Below are 20715 nucleotides of genomic sequence, written 5' to 3'. Positions count from 1 at the left end.
CGATATATTGAGGATTTCACCTTGATAACGATAAATTGATCGATAACTACAGGTATGCGCAGAAACAAAAGTTGCCCACTAGATGGGCCTGTCATGTGTATTACGTTGACTCACATTTTGACGTGATTCAAGGTGGTACAGCTTTTTAAAGGGACATGAACGTTGCCAACCTTCACACGTCTTTTCATTTTTTTATTATGAAATTTATTGACATGGGAAAAATTATCAATAAGTCAGAAATTTTGATAACGATAAATTTTAGACTTATTGCCCAGCCCTATAACACAACTATCAAATGAAACTATTATCATAAAATTGTTTTAGTAATTTAATTTACAGCAGCTCAAACTACAATCCATTAGATCAGGGGTGTCAAACATACGGCCCGCGGGCCGGATCCGGCCCGCAAACGGGTTAAATCTGGCCCGCGAGATGGTTGTGTAAACTTTATTTTCATACTTTAAAATGTAGAGTGAAAATAAACATATCTTTGTGAGCAAGTTTTCTCTGTAATGAGTATAAATAAAACAAAGCTGCGCTCAAGGCTCACACAAGAACTTGACTCACATCCTGAAGATGGCCGCCACTCAGGATGGGACTTCTGATATTGATGTGCTGGTGAAAGCTAAAAGATGTTAAGTAAAATGAGTCAAATATACTTTAAGTGCTGCATGAAACTGATCTTGCCTTGTGATCTGTAAGCTCTTTGAATCACTAAGGAATGTTTTTTTATTTATTGATTTTTAAATTTTTTTTCCAAATTTTCAAGTACACTTCAGGTGTACTATTTTGGATACACTGTCCTCATGCTCAAGCTTTGTTTTATATTGATTGTATTAAAACAAAGAAAACAATCTGAAGTTGTTTTTACCGGTCCGGCCCACTTGGGACTAGATTTCCCTCAATGTGGCCCCTGAGCTAAAATGAGTTTGACAACCCTGCATTAGATGCACTGATTTGTAGAGAGTCCCCAACCCTACCACCCCACCTAGTGGACACTTATGTTGTGTAATGTCTGAAGTCTGTCGCATTTCTGTCTGAGGTGTTTTTTGCATAGCAAAGCTGCCCTCCCTGTGGAGGGTAACTCTGAAGTGCCTTTTTTTTCCACCACCTGACTCAATCCTCATATAAACCCTCTGATTACTATTAAGGTAGCGCGACTCGGGTTGCGAATGACCGCAGTCACCAATTCTTGTCATGTGTCTATGTCTATGTATGTCTGATCTCAGAATTGGGTGTACTGAAACTCTAATTTCCCTCTGGGATTTATAAAAAATCTTTGAATTGAATTGAATTGTTATAGGTGATTACACAGCTGGTGCCATCAACCCACATAGAAGGAAAGCCAAAGTATGAAACAAATTAACAAGTAAGAGTAACATTTAGTTTCTTTGTTGAAACAAGATAAAAAAACGGGTGGAAATGTTAAATGATTGAGTGGCTAAAATCCTATTAGTCAGGCAGTTGTGTGAACGTTGTGGCTGGTCGAATGACTGTGGCTACTTCAAAAGATGACATCTTCTATGGAGTGTCCATTAGTGGATATTTTCATGTGTCAATGAGGAAAAAGAAAAGAGCTGTAATTGCTTCCTGTTCTAAGATCACCTGCAGCAGTAAGTCAAGCTGATGAAAGCATGGAAATGCTCACAACCAGTCTGGATGACATCATCCAGACTAAGCCTTAAATTAGCTCACACTAAAGCTTTTTCTGAGTGATCAGATGATTTTCTCTCTTGTGATAACACAGTCATTTTGTTATTTTAGATGCATCAGCAGTTTACGTTCTGTTATCTTGAGGACTATTGACGTTGCGTATTTTTAGTCCCCCTGCATTGAGCCCATTGACCGTTGTTCAGTTCCCAGCAGGCCAAGCTGCACCTCAGCTGCTTCCTGTCTCTACCTCCTGTTGCACAGAGGGAGGGATGTTTGGAGTGGAACCAGTTAGGACTGCTGGGGGAGAGCACCCACATGCAGCCACTCTGATATCTGCTCAGTGGCCGGACGTGTCACCAGGCCAAACTGTTACAACTTATATCAAGCTTGATGGAATTCATGTCATACAATTTTTCTAAACTGTGAAGACAAACAAACAGGAGAGGTTTACTTTCTTTCTGTGGGGGTCAGTCATGCCTACTACAGTCACTGTTAAGCTGCCTAGGAGACAGAGGAAGAGCAAAATAATCCCTCCAGCAGTCGCCACAGGACAGAAATAATTAGTTAATGCCTTAGCACTGCCTTATGTTTGTGATTTTCTGTCTGTAAAATGCAAGAAATTAGAATTTTAATGTAAAGTTTAAAAACTTGTGACATTAGGACAGTAGCATTTGTCTCCATTAACTTTTGTTGTAGCTTTTTCTTGCAGACTAAATAATGCAGTTAGAAGAGATACAGAATGAATGCACAAAAGACAGCTATATTACTATAAGAAGAACCCTGTCTGAGCTGGACATTCTTGCATCATTATTAAATACATGCATTTATGCAAAAGATTATACCAATACCAAAAAATGACATTTTAAATTAGGCAATGTCTTTACTGTCTCACTAGAATTTAAATTTAGAAAAAATAACTATTTGCTCGATAGATTTTTTTTGTTGACTTTCCAACAACTGATACTCAGTTTGTGAATGAGATTTAAAAACAAAAAATAAATGATTAGTACTTCACCTGCAGTTCGCACCAGGCCACTTCCACCCAGGTCTCCGTGTCCAGGCCTTTGTAGACCGTTTTGAAAGATCCTCTCCCGAGTTCGATGTCAAATTTAAGGAACCTTCCTCCTGGAGACGTGGAAACAGCTTTCATCTCCGCTTCCTCTTCGTTCTCCTCACTGGCTGCCTTGATGGCGACTTTACCAACATCGCTGCAGGTAACATTCAAAGCTTGTCCACCTCTGTCCTTGTCCTCGTCAGCACTGGTGCTCTCTGTTGCACTGTCTTTCTGCCCGCACTGACTTTCAGTACTGGAACACTCCTGTACTCCACAGCTAGTGCCCAGAGTCCTGTCCACGATGCTTCTCAAGTTTATGTTTAGGATTTTACTCCCGTTGTCACTTTCTGGAGCTTCAAAAGTCTGCTCATCTGTGTCTGAAAACCACAGACTTTTCCTGATAAATCTGTGATGCACAGTCTTCAGATTAATGGAAGTGCTGGGATCACTCCCACCTCTAACTACTGAGTCCACAAGATGGGCATTTCCATCAGCCATGGCCTCATACGTATTTACAGCCAAAGAACTGGGTACAGAGGAATACTTGGGCTCTTGGAGGACCTCGGAGTTGGGATTTGCGCCTGGCTCCATGGAGATTTAAGTTCAGTCACTTGGGTTTCCAGGTGCTTCGTGCCATGGCTTCAATTTGCAAACGCAGATTTACAGATGAATACCTGCAGCGCCCACCCGGTGACGCAGTTTGTCAGCAGAGGCCCTAAACAGCACCGGGGTGGGTGAGATGGGCAAGATTTCATCAGATTTTAAAGCTGCATATCAAGTCACGTCAATTCATTTGAAACACACAACATTTTACTATATGCACGCCAACAATAGATGCATGCAAAGGCGTTTACTAGCAAGCCTATTAATTAGTGCAGAATAATTACAACCACACTAAAAAAAGACTCCACTTACCTTGCTCCAACAGCGGCGGCTCAACCACCCAGACTCACCGACACACAGCGAGGAGGCGAAGCTGTCAGGTTAGCAAACACTCCATGACTAAACGTGGACTTTAAAAACGTCATATCTGAATATTCTACCCATTTTCATACACATGAGTTAGCCAAACACCGCCCCAGCTCAGGCTTGGCTAATGAACACATACCCCATGCTGACAAGGAGGGGGAAATGACTGATATGCTATAATTATCTCAAGGTAAATCCTCGCATCCCTGTTTTCGCAGACCTATGTCTCTCTGGTCCTTCTCCTTCGTAGATGCTGTAGGCACAGCGCGTCAAATACATAAAAGACAGGAATTTTTAGCTTCTCCGTAGTCACCTCCTGAAATACGAGTTGCATGGACGACCAATATGGTTTGTCATCGTCTCCTCTCAACATTAGGTTGGTAAGGTGGTGGTGTGGCACGCAAATGTGTTTCCCATTCAGTCCGCTTGGCTCCACGCCCCTGGTAACGGCCAAATGCACCGTCCAATCAGGCGGCACGCCGGGACAGCATCAGAGTCGTTTACGGAAAGCCCTCGTAACATATAATCATTCCTAATAGACATCCAAGAATCTTTAGTCAAAAAGACATTGGAATTATTTAAAGATAAATACAGAAGCCATTATTAAATAATTTTTACAGTCAAAAGACTGTTTGATATGGTTAACTGGAATATAATAATAATAATAATAATAATAATAGATAGATAGATAGATGATAGATAGATAGATAGATAGATAGATAGATAGATAGATAGATAGATAGATAGATAGATAGATAGATAGATAGATAGATAGATAGATAGATAGATGATAGATAGATAGATAGATAGATAGATAGATAGATAGATAGATAGATAGATAGATAGATAGATAGATAGAGGTGGCATAGTTCTTCCAAAAATAATGACATTAAGGATTTTGTAACTAAAGAAAATCTTCCAAACTATCAGAAATGTTATTTTGGGATTTGGATGCATTAAATAGCTGACATTTGTGTTGAAAAATCTGTTCAACCATTAAATGATCATTTGCCTTCCGACGATAGATAGTGATATTGTTATATGCACCATTCAATAAATCTATGAATGAAAAAAGTTATCTACAAAATTTCCTGTTACTGTTATTAAGGAAATAAAGATAAAACATCCATGCAGTGTAACCATAACAGCTATGCAGCTGTTGCTCTGTTAGATTTATGCATGCAAGTACTGTCCTCCATTTCTTTTCAACAGGGCAGTTTGCTGCTCAGCTTCTCAGAGTAGCAGCACCAGCAGCGGCTTACTCATGGAAAAATGATGAACGGCAACAGCAGTAGCAGAGGAAGTGGGGCTGAGGTAAGATATTTGAAGTAATTTTTCATGACAGAAACAGATAAAATCAGCGATGTGCTGTGTGTTTTTAAATGTTTATTTCCAAGAAAGCACATGCTCACTTATCTCTGCTGCACAGCTCACTATGCAGTATAGCTTTATTTTATTTTTATTTTTGACACATCATGAATTAAATTATATAATATTGCTAGTTTGTTTTCTATTTTTAAAACATCTTGCAGATATGGTAATGGAATTATGATTAAAAAATTTTGTATGTGTTTATTTACTTGGGAAAATTTAGCTCAATTCATTGGAATAGTCATCAACCTTGTAAAACTGTTGAATTTATTTTGAGAAATTTACAAGCTTACTTTCTGCAACCAATATTTATTAGGTCACTAAAGTATCCATTGTCTGTGTTCTCTGCACTTTTGTTATTGTTTTGCCTTTTCTCACTTCTTACATCATCTGCATGAAACTATACAAATGTTGCAGCACAGAAATGATGCTGAGTGATTGCAACTCGATCCTTGGGAACATTTAATCAGGGATCTTCATGTCTGCTGCAGGGCTTGCTGGGTTGGATGACATTTGGATCCGTCTGGCCTGCAGCAAAGTGTTGTGGCATCTAAGTGACCTTATAAATAATGAGTGCCTTTCTTTGTTATCACTTCCCTGGTTTAAATGCTCAGGCCAAACAGACACAAACACAGTCTTACTTCTGTTTAATGTCATCATGCTTCATTTAACTAAGTTTTAGGTTAACTGAATGGCTCACTGAGTCTTTATTAGGCACACATAGTTAATGTGACAATTGAAATTTGTTATATACAGAAGTTAATAGCCACAGTCAAGTGTGCATGTTTTACTGGGCAAGAAAATAGACGTCAGTAACAGCTCAGTTTGATTTTAAATGGATGTGCGTGCACCCATGTGTGCATGCATGTGTGTGTGGGTGTGTGTGACTGCAGAAGTAGGGAAGTGGAAGAAGGGAGATAGTTCCTTATGACTACCCAGTGGCCGGCGCTTACCCACTAGATTGAAAATGCAAACCCCGTATGCTCAATAAAACCAACAATTGTTCTCATTTACAGTGTGCCTCCTACCAGCGTTGATCAATAAAAGAGTCATCAATTCATGGTTGTGCTGTAGAGTGAAGACGTTACATGCAGACTTTCCACATGCTTTTAATATCGAGTCTGTTTCACCCTGAAATCCAACACTAATCAGATTTTAGCCCAGAGCAAACAGATTCTTGTCCTTTTATCTTTAAGGTTATTGTCCTTTTATCTTTAAGGTTATTTTCTTTCTCAGATGATTACAGAGCAGCTTTCTCTGGAACAAAAGGAGAGAAAGAAGTGTTTCACTTTCCAGCTGCTGTAAATGTAAAGGCTATGTTTTGAAACAGCCGTGCTTGCTCTGCTCTGTGTGAGGCCATAAAACTAAAAGCTCTATAGAGAATCGTGGAAATTAGATTTACGGTTGGATCGATGCTGCTCTGGAGAAGGGCCAGAGCTTGAGGTGAGTGAGAAGAGAAGGCTGCTGACGCAACATGACGGATGAAAAACAAAGAAGTGCTCATGTATGCAGGGAGAGAGAGGTAAGGGAAAGCCGCGTCAATGCAGTTACGTAAATTTGGTCTTTCAACAGCTAGTTCAATTAACTAAATAATAAATGCAGGGTCTCAGAGTGTCTTAAGTGTATTGTTGCTGTAAAAAGCCTTCTACATTTCAAGTCCGGAGCTTAGCTGGACAAAGCAACAGCTGAGGTGCTGTCTCTCAGTAAGTGACATGCAGGAATTTGCGCTGCATTAATCTGTGTGTGACCATGTGGGAAAAGAGAAAACATTCAGGATTAGGTGTGCGGGTTGAACGAGTTCAATTCTTCTGCCGAAAAGTCAGTCTGAGCTTTACATGGCCTCTCAGTAAAGTGAAAGCTGTTTTTTTTTATTAGATTTGAGGTTTGGGTTTAATTTCATGAATTTGGAAACTCAAACATACCCACTGTTCTGCATTGCAACAAGCTTTTTGGCAGGAATGTAGTTATTAAAATCTGACCAAGTGTAACTTTATTATCACCCACTGCAGAAGGGCAAACGGTGGGCAACCGTGTTTTGGCCTCATTCTGTGTGCATATGTGTTTGTTAGCACACAATCTCATGAACTAGTGGACTCATTTTTAAAGGTGTGGAAAAAACTTTTTTTTAATGATTTTTTCTGATGATAGTTGATCCATGCAGGCTGAACTTAGCTTCTGACAGTAAATAAATGGTGAAACACTAGGGGTGCCCAATCCTGGTCCTGGAGGACCGGTGTCCAGAACGTTTTAGTTTTAACCCTGTTTCAACACACCTGATTTCAACCAGCGAGCTTCTGCAGAGCGTGACGAGTTGCTGCACAGGCGATTTAACAACTGAATCAAGCATGATGGAGCAGAGAAACAACAAAATCTTGTTGGATACTGGTGTCGGTACAAGATCTGCTCGGGTGCAGGATCGGCTCGGGGTTCTTCGACTTCCGATGACGTCAAAGTAGTTGATTGGCTGAACATGAAGCTTACGGAAGTTACGTTATCACGTTATGACTTTGATTGGTCAGAACAGACTTGTGGTCGTAGTCTTAGCGGTTGTAGTCCTTTAGTCCAAAAATCAACACTTTTAGGAGATAATATGCTTGAATTTCTAAAGGAAATGTAAAATATAAGCAAATGATAAACAGTGACCCTCAAAAGCTCTTGATGTTGACGAAATGGGGCAAAATGAAATATAAGAACTTTATTGAAAGACACCAAGCAATATTTTGAGTCAAAGAATGTATTTAGATAACAACTAAGGAAATATACAGACGAAATCCACATTAATACAAACAGATATGGCTTCACATATAAGAACTGTTCTATTTTTTGTCAGTCCGATGTTGGTTTTATGCAGTTTCACATTCTTTACAAAACAAAGATGGTGTTTTATTAATAAATTACAACTATAAAGAAAACATTTAGGTGTTAACAAACAAGAATTTATTAACAAAACTGCTGATGTCTTTCCAAAACGTATGTGTGGAAGCCGAGTAGATTTGCAGTAATGTGACGTCATCAGCAGTCGAAGGACCCCGAGCCGATCCTGCACCCGAGCAGATCTTGTACCGACACCGGCCCTCCAGGACCAGGATTGGGCACCCCTACGGATTTGAAAAGCCTGACAGCTCTACATCACACTGTCATTTAGCATTCATGGATTCACCAATCTTGACTAACAACAGGGAAGGCTGTTGTTGGTTTAGTATCCAGGAAACAGCAGAGAACGTCTACACTAGTAGAAGCTAACTGTTAGCATTAGCAACTCCAACACACAGCAGAACTCCTCCAGGCTTGTGTTATTTGTGGAGATAAAACATCAGTGTTGCAAGTCAGTGGTAGAAGTGGTAGAGTTGTCTTGCTGTTATCCACTCTGGGGGAAAATATCCAAATAAGACTCAAAAAGCTGCCATCTGAAGCTCAGCTCTGATGGCTCATTTCTAAGTCCTGGAAATGATGTCCCAGTGATGTACCTATTCCTTGATGACCACTGGGGATTGGCACCAGTTCTCTGTGACCTTCGTGAGGAACAAGCAGTTAGATGGATATTTGCAATAACTGAAGTCAACCTTGACCGTCCGTTAGAAAAAAATCTCACAAATCAAATGATAGATTTGATGAATCTCTGTGGATCTAATGTAAATCTGTGACTGACTGGGAGTTACAGCTGTAGTATTAGCCCCTAAGTGCAATTAGCAAAAGCTAAAACTGGCAAATTTAACCAACAATGAGCTACAATGTCTTGTGGCGGCAGCTGTATTTTTCTAAACAAATAGTCTGAGTGCTAGTTGTGTGATGTTGTGTCAGGTAAGGCATAATATCATTTTTTAAGATTTGACCTAAGTAACTGTCAATCCATCCGTTCTCAAAATAAGATGATCTTAGTTAAAAAAAAAAAAAGCTCAGGCACGGGTGTGTGACAAGCTGTCCTTTAATGGCACACCTTTAATGAACTCTAATCAGCTTTTTCTTTTCTATGCCTGGCTCGGTGTCATCCAAATGAAAACTTAAACAAATATGTCTTTTTTCTGTTGTGTTTTATAGTTTTCTCCCAGCATTTAGTTTTAAATTGTGTTTTTAACCTATACCATTTTTTAAGTTGGAGTGAAAGGGCCCCACTTAACTGGTTCAGGTCCTACTTGTCAGACAGGCAATTTAGTGTCCGCATTATCAAGTTTTCCTCTCCACCTATGCCACTTCGCCAGGGTGTGCCTCAGGGTTTGATTCTGGAGCCACTCCTCTTCTCAATTTACCTGCTGCCATTGAAATGATTTTAGCAAATCTTGGAATGTGTTACCACCTTTACGCAGACGACTGCCAGATTTATTTGGCTTTAAATAAACCGGATTCAACTTGTCTTCTCGTTGACTGCATTTTGCAGTCAAATGCTTGATGTCAGAGAATTTCCTTTGCCTCAATGTAAACAAGAACGACGCCATTCCTTTCCACTAAATCCGTAGCATGCACCTGGTGACTTCTCTCTACCATTTCTAAATTTGAAGTCGTGTGTAACCAGTCTGGGAGTGAAACTAGACTCTGATTTGTCCATGACTTCACAAATTAGTACTACAGTCAAGTCTTGTTTCTGTCAACTGCATAGCATCACTTGTTTAAAGTCAATAGTCAAAAGACCACATGTGGAGTCTGTTATTCACGCCTTTATAACCTCACGTTTGGACTACACCAACTCAGTCCTTGTTGGTGTCAATGTCTCCTCAATTGAGCGTCTCCAGAGAGTTGAAAATACAGCAACTAGATTCCTGACAAACCCCTCTAGACGCTGTCACATTTCACCCATCCTTGCCCATTAGCACTGGCCGCCTGTTGAATACCACATCCAGTTTAAGGTTTTAACTTTTGTTTTCAATGCCCTGAATGGTCCAGCCCCTGCTCATCTGTCAGAACTGCTCAAACCTTATGTACCTCCCAGAACCCTGAGATCAGCAGATCACCTGCTTCTGTGCATCCCAAAAATGAAATATAAATCCTGTGAGGGGCGGGCCTTCGCTGCCCCCAAACTTTGGAATGCAGCTCCCCCTCGGTGTTCGACAGGCCCAGTCACTGTGTCGGTTAAAGTTGGTGCTGAAGGCCTATTTTTATCCTTTAACTTTTGATCAATAATCAGGCTTTTGGTGTTTTACTCTGTGGTGTCTTCCCTGCTGACATGGACTAACCTTTTAGTATATTTTTTATGTTTTTAGTCATGGCCTTAATTTTACTCTCGTATGTTTAAGTCTTTTAATTATTTGAACTTTCATCTTAGAAATAAACCTGGTATGGTAACTTGATACTATTTCTCACATTGATTGGTCAGCACCTTGAATCAGCAGCCATACAATTTAGTTGTGCTAATGACATGATCTGTTATTGTGCAATGACAAATAAAGCACTCTATTCTTTTCTTTTCTATTGAGAAAACAATATTCCAATCATTGGCATTTACTCTGATTTCTTGTTTGTTTTACATGTTTCATTCACTGTAGCCAACAGCCAAATGATCTTATCACTTTACCTTTATTGCACATGATGTAAAACTACAAGTATTTGTTAGGAATGTTGCTTTTTTTATTGGGGATATGGGGTAAAAAGTCAGCTGCTGTGTTTCTAGACACAGTGACTCCAACCTACGGTCTCACAACACGCATTATCTCAATGTGGTGTGTTGACGCAGGGATAAAGGCCTGCCTTTGAAAAGCATGTGTCAGTGTTTGAGAGGAGAATGGCTGACCCTGACACGTCACGTCAGAAGGCCGTGGCCCAATTCTCAGTCACAAGAACGCTGCACCACAACGCACCTACTCAAGTTGAATGTAAAGACCCATGAGAGCAGGAGAATGTAATGAGTCGCAGAGTGAGCCATGACAGCGTAAAGTAAAAACTATTTGAGTATTCAGAGGGTTTTAAAAGTAAGTTTCAGGATTTTATATTAAGCTGTGGCAAAATATACAAGTGAATTAAAAGAGAATTCATCAGTCTTGACTGGTTTATTTTCCTCTGAGATTGTATCAGGCCAATACCAGCCAATTTGTGTAAATGTTTTGGAGACATTAATTCAAATTAAAGGGCACAGCTCTTTTATTTTTATTTTTTATGTTATTTAACTTGGACTAAACAGCTCTCACCCGTGCAATGTATTGGTTCATCACTGCTTGCCGCAGGTGCATGAAAAAACTTTGGAGGCTGCGAACAATGAAATGCGTGCAAAAGAATTGTGATGGTTTTAGGCTGACTCTTTTAAAATCTCCACTTGTGGTGTTAAGGTAAATTAGGACATTTTTAACCAAGGTATTAACTAGTTCAGCTGCTGAACTTCAAACAAAAGTGCATTATTATTGTTTTTCCATGTTTTTGCTTGTTAGCAAGTCAACTATTTATTCAACATCTGCTGACCCAGTATGATTTACTCTTTTCAGTACAGAGTCCACTAAGATGCTGCAAACCCAGACACAAAACCAAGCTAATCACCTGTTACATAACCGTCGCCCACACAGGAATCAATTCAGTGGAAACCTAATACTATTAGGTCTACTTGCTGATCATTCAGAGAGGGGATATGGCAGGTTAGCTTGGAGTGTGTAGTAAATAAGCTGTGGTTAAAGCATGCTCACTCTACAGTGGCTAAAATGTTGAAAAGTTGTCATTAAGTTGGATCTGCTGCTCACTCAGTAATCATGTGGAGTGGTTTCCCACTGAAGGGTTACTCTTCGTCATAATTTCAAGCATAAAACAACCAATCATCGCTGCTTTGATTTATAAAGACGACAAACTGCAGAGCAGAAGAGCGGCTCAGGGACACAGAAATGGAGGTCTGACTCTAGACAAGGTGCACGGATGATTTGAAACCGGCTAGAAACTGTGCGTTTATACTGACTTGATCCTGTTTACCACTTTGCCAGGTTCTTTTTTCTACACTATTGCTTCAGTTTTCAAGAGTCAGTCCACATTAATGGCTGCATGTTGTCCTAATTAGCTCAGAATGGCAACCAGATCCTCACCATCACTGCTCAAGAAGCAGATTTACTGCTGGCCCCACACACACGCTGCCTTTTCTTTTAGTTGAAGAGAATAACATGGTGTGCTTTTCTTTTTACTTCCATGCATTCTTCTCAGGCATTATCTCCAAATCATAAACACTTTTTTCTTCCTGTTCCAGTCACATTCTTCTTTCGAGGCCACCCATTCAGATGGTTGGCCTGTCCGCCCGGCCCTTCTGAACAAGAACCACTACACCAATAAAAAGAGTGCAGCTGAGAGCATGCTGGATGTGGCTCTGCTGATGGCCAATGCCTCCCAGCTCAAAGCCGTGCTGGAGCAGGGGCCTGACCCCACTGTCACCCTGATCAGCCTCTCGCTCTGTCTGCAGGTCACAGTCAGGGTCCTGCTCATCTTCATAGGTGAGAAACTGAACACACTCATAACTCTTTCCTGTTTCCATTTTCATCCTTTTACATCTAATCCTCTTCACCCCCCCCCCCCCCCCACCCTCCAGCTCTTGAAAAACAACCCATTGGCTTCCAATCTCTCGCATGTAACCATGACAACCAGGTCAGAGTTCACCAGGTTTTAGCCCTTCAGTGTGTATGAGTGTCAAAGGAGGGAGGTCACTTCAATTTTCTGCTGCATACATGTGGATCTGTGTCGCCGGTAAATGTCTGTGAATGTGATGGAATCAACAGAAAACACCAAAAAGACTCACAGAATCAGAAATATCTGTTCACACGCTCAGATGCTGTAGATATCGCCTTGTGCTCAAACACCGGGGGAACTGGGGGTAAACGCTATTGCACAGGTTAGATTTGATGCCCTTCAACAGGGTCAGAACTTTGGTGAACTTTGCTCCAGTCACAACGAATCAGCTCAGCTCCACCGGCATGAGTAAATAAAGGGAGGCATGTAGTTATTTTCCACATCTGCAAAAAAAAAAGGTTACAGCTTCCTCCTTCTGAATTTGTTATCTAAAAACTTAAATAGATTTCTGAGCAAGTGACATGTTCATTATCTATAAATCTCTGCAGGAGTGAGACGATTTATTAATGTCTGTTGAAAAAGGAGGTGCTGTTAATCATCACTAACGACTTGGATATCTTGTTGGACATCATGTGAGTCCGCATACATTTGTTGACCCTCTAATTCCCAGACCCTGCCATCCAGAGCCCAGTCTGCATCCACTTCTTCCCTCACTTTTCATCCTTTGGCTTCTTTAATTGTCCAGACCCCCCCCCCCCCCCCCTCCCAATCCCAGTCTGATAGACCCAGCGATGCGTGATGTGAGTGGCCTACATACTGCTCCCACAGCCCCACCCTGACAGATCACACACACACATATACACACACACACACACACACACACACACACACACACACACAGTCCATGCACTTCTTGACCTATAATAGTTGGCGGTGAAAGAATGTACACTCACACACAAAGTGTCTGTATAAGGACAGCTACTCCAGAGATCACACACACTGCGCTACACACCAGTTTGTCCGTTGCACTTGTTTTTATTGATAATCACAGCTGTGTCTTACAGCTCCCCAGTGTCTCCCTCTCTGTCGCTGCTTTGGTCCGCTCTCACAGGTTAACTCCTTCTTCTTCATCGAGTTTAATGGCGGGTGGCATCTAACTGCTAGGTGCATTTCCGCCACCTACTGTGCAGGAGTGTGTCGGAGTAAGAGCGAGAAAAAAAAACAACTAAATTCTATTCAACAGACCACAGTGCTTTAGATACCCAACAACCAACTTATAATTCCTTTCTTCACCATTTAACAAATTCCTTACAGTCATCACTCCACCTCCTATGTCTCTTATGGGCCATTCCCATCTGTACCGGGTCGGCCCGGGCCGGGTAGCCCCAGTCGGCCCCAGTCTGGCCCGGTTGATTCCACACATCCTTGTCTTGAGCCCATGTGGGCTGATTCTACCCACCAATCAGAGGCTTGCTCTAACCCCGGCTTTCCACAGGAGCCGTCAGCAGCACGTTACTGCAGCAGCACGTCATAGCTGCTGATAGGAACCGCTGTGGTCAACAGAACCTTTTCCACCGGAGCCGTCAGCAGCGCGAGTCGGCCGCGTCTCAGGAGCAGCATGTCGCGGCCTTTACGCGCCGGTTCTATTTTCTACGCGCGACGCCTCTGAAACGGGTCAAGTTCGACATTTTTGGGGAAGGAAAGACAGGAAATCGGATGGGGAAATGGAGAGAAGCTCCCGAGATTTTCAGAATAAAGAACGTACTGCTTTCCGGTTGCTTTACTTTTAAAAAACGTTACTAACTGTGCGGCCCCGTGAGAAGTTATCACCTAGCTAGCGGTCTCCTTTTTTCTTCAGGTCCGTATTGGCGATTATAAAACGGACAGAACATAAAACACAAACCATGTTGTAATTTTCTCCTGCTTGTTGTTGTGTTTACTGACGAAGTCACTCGTGTGATTTCGTGCTCTGTCGGTGACGGCTGCTCCCCTGCTGCTTCGCGTCTCGTGGGAAGGGCCAAGCAGCAGCTCACGCGAGCAAGACGTGCTGCTGCAGTAACGTGCTGCTGACAGCTCCCGTGGAAACCCGGGGTTATGGAAGGTGTGAATTTGCGGTCAGCAGTGGGTGTGTTGGCCCTGGTCGGCCTGAAGCAGACCCCCTCGAGAAGAGGGCTGAGAATGAGCCTTGGTTGGCCTGGAAAAATACCAGGCCACCCAGATATGTAAACAACCTACGCTACCCGGCCCGACCCGGTACAGATGGGAATGGCCCATTAATTTCTCCCTGAGTTGCCCTCTACTTCCCTCATATTTTATGCAGTCACACAAAACATGTTCCACTGTTTCTCCAGGTGAACTCCTGTCTCCTCCTCCAGTCTTTTATACAGAGGAGCACTGATTACTGATGCGCTCCAGCTGTGCAGCGGTGCCCTCTCATTGACACACCCACTCCTCTCTACCCGGCAGATATGTTTGCACTGCCACAGTGTTCTTACACTTATTCCTACCGACCATCATTCATCAGCTGATGATGTGACAGTAAAGATGACAACTCTGTTGAGTCATCAAAAATTAATTTAGTTATATTTTGTTCCACACATAAAAACTGCCACACAGGAAATAAAAGCTTCCCTCGGACCGTTTTATTCTTCCTCTGTATTGTTCTATGTGCACTTTTAAAAAGAGACACTTGCTTTCTTTGCTACTGTAACTCTATTGGATCCACAATGCTGACTTTGCTGTTTGAACCTTAATTTCCAGACAAACACTTTTTTATTTCAGGGGTGTTACATTTTGATTTGCAAACCCATTTAAATGAAATAGGCCCTCAACCAAAGCAGGAACAAAACATTTTAATTCCCTATGTTATGGCTGGTGCCGTTTGTTTTTTTATTTCATTTCTCACTCCTCTGTTTTTTACCCCTCCTGTGTGAGAGGAGCTGCTTTGCATCTCCTGGCTTCTCCCACACTGAGGTCCCAGCTGGTGGCAACGACAATCAGCAGCTGAATGAGGGTCTCACTGCATTAAAGCCAACCAGCCCTCCTCATCAGGGAGCAACAGGCTGGACATGTGTTTTCTGTCCTGTTGGCTCTTTGGCATGCGTTTGTTTAAATCTCTTTTAGCCAATTTGTGTCGTTTGTGTGCAGGGGGTTCCACGATATGAACATTAATTCGGTTTGCAGAGGTTTCCCTGATTTGTAGCGATACTGGCTAAGTAGTTTATTTAATTTTACCATTTTAGTTGCTGCCGATTACTCCAGTTGTTTTAGTTAAGTCTGATTAGCTTTCCTTTTTGTAAATACTTTTAAGTAATGTGTCGTCCTTGTTACCCCAGCCCCCCCAGACAGCCTGGATCGTAGCAAATGGTGATCCTGATGTAACCCTCTATTCGATTGGCCTGGCTGTGTGCAGTCCTTGACTGCACTGAGTGGCTGCACCTATGGGTGCAGAATAAAAGCCTGCTTGGTGCAGCTTCTGAGGAGATGAGACTGATCATGGATCACCTTTGGGAGCTCTTGCCTGTGTGGCATTTTAGGTGAGGCCAAATTTTAATAAAGACACTCTTTAATTCACACCATGTGTCCAGACCTCATCCTTATGTTGTGACTAGGGATGGACAACATATCGGCCTTAATATCGGTATCGACCGATGCTAGTCATTTTTAACATATCGGTATCGGTTCGATAAATAAAACCGGGTCGATATTAACAACCGATATTTTTTCTATCTTGTCTCCATTTGTTTGGCTGTTTCAGTGTGTGTGTGTGTGTGTGTGTGTGTGTGTGTGTGTGTGTGTGTGTGTGTGTGTGTGTGTGTGTGTGTGTGTAATTGTTTAGTCATGAGAACAGTGAACGAAATAATCTCAAAACCGTAAATGTGTGTTGTGTTTACATAATAAAGTAATTTCAGCTTCAATAATTTTCAGTCTATACAAAATCTGCAGATTTTAGAAGCATTAATGTCAGTATATTTATATCGGCAAATATCGGTTATCGGCCATAACAGTGATCTTAACATTGGATATCAATATCGGCCCAAAAATTTCATATCAGTGCATCATAAGTTGTGGCCCCATGCATTATCTTGTAAAACATACAAATCTGTCAAATTAAGTGTTGTTTTAAAATAATTTAATAAAAAAGATTCCTTCTTCAAATTCAGCAAAAAGCTCAATTATTTACTGTTATTTCAAGGGTGTCAGTTAAAAATAAATTGGAATATCCTGCAGTAAAAAAAACCACAAATTAAAGATATGCAAACCTCACGTCGAAAATGTGTTTTATTTGGTAATGGTGTGATCTGAACAGTCAATTGAATTGACATGAAAACATAAAATCTTTGTTTTAGAAAGAAAATGGGAAATTTATCAAAACATCTGTGAAAACACAGATTTCTGCCCCTTTCTAGATTTTCTTATTCATACACATGAACTCATTGAACCCAGAATGCATTATGCGTTGGAATCAATAGTGTTTGTTCACCGAGCGTGTTTGTGTTGTGAAACGGTGTTTCCTGGTTTTGTTGACAGTACGCTGGAACCTGAATGATGAGCATAAACACTGGAAGCTGAACTCCATGGAGAACCTGGCTACTGCCCTGGTTTTCATCATCATGGTTGTCAACATCTTCATCACTGCACTTGGAGTCCATCAGCCAAACGACAGAAACTGATCAGGAGCACACACAGGCTCTGAGTTGCATCTTTACTCTTTGCTTCCTGACATCACCAGTGCATGTTTGGCCTTTTCCTCTTCTGACCTCTCTATCCCAGTCCCAAATCTGACCCAGATACACGCCGACCCCTCCAGACAGCCACAGAAGTGTCCCAACAGCAAACAATTTAAACAAAATCCAGCCATTTACCAGAAAAAAGAGACTTTGTTCTTCAAACAGAGCCAGAGCAACATGTGTGTTGCTCAAAACAACAATGGTGACCCAAGCATCGACCAGCCAAACTGAACACACTTCTGTTTGTACCTGCACCTATGATGCCTGATTGAGACTTTTTAGTGGGTCTCCTGACCCTAATCACCCAATCATCTCTGTCCCGTAGGTCTACCTAAATCCCTCTGCTGTGAGCAGACAGGACTGGGTCTGTGCCTTGCTGGACTAGCAGCAGCTGGTGAATCAGAGTCAACACAGCACGGCCCCTACAGAACTGCTTGTTATAATGGAAGCTCTAATTAACCCGCGTTTCCGCTGTCACCAAAACCTCAATTAGTATTCAAGCCAGTGCCTGTTTTATACACTTCACTGGCTGAAATACACAACTACAAAAATGAAAAGTAGAAAGAGTTTGACCTGATTTTGATACATTATCAGGTTAAAATCTACGTGACAGATAATGGATGTTGGTGCAACTGCCACAATCTGACGTTATTGGATGACAAACCTACATCCAGTCTTAACCTTTTCCTCCTCCTCCACTATGACTGGTAACCGTGGAAACAGCAAGGGGCAGGTTGATGATGCAAACTGATAGATCAACATTAGGCATATCTGAGGTGCCTGCTGCTTTAATAAAGTGACTCTGTGATGGTTTGAAGTCCAGAATATGGTGATCAACAACAAGTATTCTGAAACAAGTTCATCACTGGCCCTCTCTCACAATAATGTGGATGCCAGTGCTAACGGTAGTGCCTCTTCCCCTTTTGCGCCATCCTCCTTTTCTTTGTCAGTTTTGCAGGATTCAAATCATTTAACAAGTGATCAGTGTGTAATACAGCATTTTAACTCATTCACTAAGTTTATTTCTTAATATAAGATCTCTGCTGCTGCTGAGTATCACTGATACCAACACCAAAACATTTTCAACCATCCTCAAGCCCCATTGATAGGCAGCATGAGAAAGCAGTGCCCTCTAGTGTATTTACTGATGTTGTTCAGTCTGTTATGAATGTGTTAAAGTTCCATGTTGACAGAGCAGATTAAACATTTGGTCAGATAGAATTCAGTTCAGATATCCTGTTTTACCCTGGAATTATTATTCTATAATATTCAGATATCTGTAAATAATTAGGCCAGTGTTCACCTGTGTGTCTCCTAATATGCAAACCCTGAAAACATTTGTTTGTTCTTTATTTATGCAACAACAAAAAAAAGTTTGCATTGAGAAAATTAGTAAAAGACACTAATAAAAACAGTGTAATTTTTGCAACAAACCTGTGCTGTATGTGGTATTACATGCATTAATATGTGGAAATTCAAATACTTTTTTCCAGCTTTAATATGCCAACACAATCTGAGGACTCTGGTCAGATCTGCAATAGCTTACATAAGAGCATGAAAGCCAATCTCCTAAAACAACCTTGATTAATCTCAGACTTTAAAGTGTGAGGATCTGAAAGCAGCTCTGCACACATTCAGGTAACTTTGCAAACAAAGGCAGGAGTGTCAGTTTTCAATTAATATTTGCTTCTGGTGAGAATGTCAGTATGTCAGCAGAGCAGCAGCAGCAGAGCAGCAGGCTCTCATTCAGCTGAGCTGGCTCAATTATCTACCTGAAATAGTAGTTTTACCAGCCACCAGGCCCAGCTGACACACCACACTCAGGCTTTAGCCTCTACTCCGGCCAATAGGCCCGGCCCGGGACAGGCATCTCGGTGCCAGCCACCAGGCCTGGCCTCAAGGCTCCAGACTCGGTACCAGCAATCACGCCTGGCACAGGATCAAGTTTCTAAACTACATCACCAAGACAGGCCCAGGCTATAGCCTCAATACCTGATCCTGGTTCCAGGTTCAGCTGCCACGCCCGGCCCAGGCTCCAGCCTCAGCAGCAGCGGCGGCAGCAGCAGCAGAGCAGCAGGCTCCATCCCTGGCTTTTGGGTCAAGATGCCCTGGCTAAGGTTCCACTATCATCTGTTGAATGTGTGGAAAAGAGGGAAGCAGGAAGAAGAAGAGATCAAAAGAGTTGAAGCAATAAGCTCCACTATTGGTTTGGGTCCAGGCCTCAAGCAAGGCCTGAGTTTCACCACTGGGCCAAGACTCCACCATCGGCAGCAAGCAACTCCCTAGATCTCTAGGACCAGGATCAACCATCAGCCTCTAACGTCCGCTGCACCTCCAGCCACGGGAAAAAAGCTTGTTAACCAAGCCCTGGCCTCTTCATAAGCCACTGGCAAACCCAGGCTGAAGCTTCACTACCAGGCCCAGGCTCCATGACCAGCTAGCAAGGTAGGCCTTGATGTACCACTGTTCATCAGTTCTGAAACTGCCATCTGCAAGGCTCTGAAGCTCTTCTATAATCATGGTTACCAAGGAAGTAAAAAAAGACATTGAAGAACTGAAGGCTGCCATGAACATGATGGATGTTTAAGCGCCTCTTGATTTTTATCTTGAGAGGCGCTATAGAAATCATATTTTCTTCTTCTTCTTTTTCTTACACTGCATATGTACTATTGTAAATGTTTTTTAATGATGTGGACCCCAGGAAGAATAGACTTCACTATGGTGAAGACTAATGTGGATCCTTAAATAAACAAATAAATCTGACATTTGTCTCACAAACAGCCTCCTTTTCAAAATCACAGATAATGTGTGATATAAAAAACAGCAAAACAACCCTAGCTCAAGAGTATTACCCAAAAATATATTTCATTCTAAATAAGTTGTGTTGTGGTTTAAATTATAAACACAGCCACAAAAGGAAGAGGAAAAAAGTCACACATATGAGAGTTTGGAACTCTGTTTCTGGAGTCTCTGGTGCAAAGGTCAGTGCACCTGTTCTGTCCAACCTGAACCCATGATCGCATGCAGACAGAGATAATCCTGAACCAACTGACTCAGACAGCAAACACTGAAATTAGGAGGCATCAAACTTTGATTTAAGTCAACTTTATTCACCAGAGCCTTCCCACTATTGTGCATACTTCATATTAGCACAAAAACTGTTCAATGTGAAAGCACAATGACTCATCGTTCCCACTAGATGGTGGTGTTGTGTTTCTAGGGAGAGAAACAAGTCTCAAAAGATCTCGAAGTGCATACAGTTTTTTCTTTTACACGCAGTTTTGAAAATTGGTTTCATGTTTTCAATATGTTATCACAGGTGTCCAAACACCACACTCAATTTGCATAATTCATAGATTGTTTGCAAGCCAGTTAAAACGTACACACTTCTGTCAAAAATATTTACACACATTTGTGATATTGCTATTACTTTTGATTAAACCAACACAGTTCTCAATAATCAGACACCATTGCATC

General features: G+C 41.6%; 2 protein-coding genes across 10 annotated transcripts in view; one reads left to right on the top strand and one right to left on the bottom strand.

The window, feature by feature from the left end:
• Positions 1–4122, bottom strand: part of LOC107391130 (serine/threonine-protein kinase WNK2) — a 55986-nt gene extending 51864 nt beyond the window's left edge. For 4 of the 9 annotated variants that reach the window (XM_015968216.3, XM_015968218.3, XM_015968219.3 and 1 more), the window contains exons 1-2: positions 3623–4121; positions 2669–3422 (exon numbers count right to left, since the gene is read on the bottom strand). In XM_015968216.3, coding sequence (XP_015823702.3) covers positions 2669–3298 — 630 coding nt within the window. In that variant the 5' untranslated portion in view covers positions 3299–3422; positions 3623–4121. Of the gene's footprint in view, positions 1–2668; positions 3423–3622 lie in introns of all 9 variants that reach the window. The other 5 variants (XM_015968221.3, XM_015968222.3, XM_054746041.2 and 2 more) reach the window with 2 other exon arrangements.
• Positions 4123–4796: 674 nt separating this feature from the next.
• LOC129164779 (ninjurin-1) lies at positions 4797–19932 on the top strand. Its single transcript, XM_054746042.2, has 4 exons — positions 4797–4990; positions 12195–12435; positions 15844–16044; positions 17039–19932. The coding sequence occupies exons 1-3, from the start codon at positions 4949–4951 to the stop codon at positions 15876–15878; spliced, it is 318 nt and encodes a 105-aa protein (XP_054602017.1). The 5' UTR covers positions 4797–4948; the 3' UTR covers positions 15879–16044; positions 17039–19932.
• The last annotated feature ends 783 nt before the right edge of the window (positions 19933–20715 follow it).

Source organism: Nothobranchius furzeri, chromosome 15 (genome assembly GCF_043380555.1).
Source record: "Nothobranchius furzeri strain GRZ-AD chromosome 15, NfurGRZ-RIMD1, whole genome shotgun sequence".
Classification (NCBI taxonomy): Eukaryota; Metazoa; Chordata; class Actinopteri; order Cyprinodontiformes; family Nothobranchiidae; genus Nothobranchius; species Nothobranchius furzeri.
Note: the sequence above shows the minus strand (reverse complement) of the source record. Positions and strands in the feature narration are given on the sequence as shown.

What these genes read in the sequence shown, in the direction of transcription:
- LOC129164779 (XM_054746042.2), top strand. Translation starts at nt 4,949, where the DNA reads ATGATGAACGGCAACAGCAGTAGCAGAGGAAGTGGGGCTGAG. An exon ending in GCAGAGGAAGTGGGGCTGAG is followed by an intron (nt 4,991 to 12,194) that starts GTAAGATATTTG and finishes TTCCTGTTCCAG; the next exon opens with TCACATTCTTCTTTCGAGGC. An exon ending in GGTCCTGCTCATCTTCATAG is followed by an intron (nt 12,436 to 15,843) that starts GTGAGAAACTGA and finishes TTGTTACCCCAG; the next exon opens with CCCCCCCAGACAGCCTGGAT.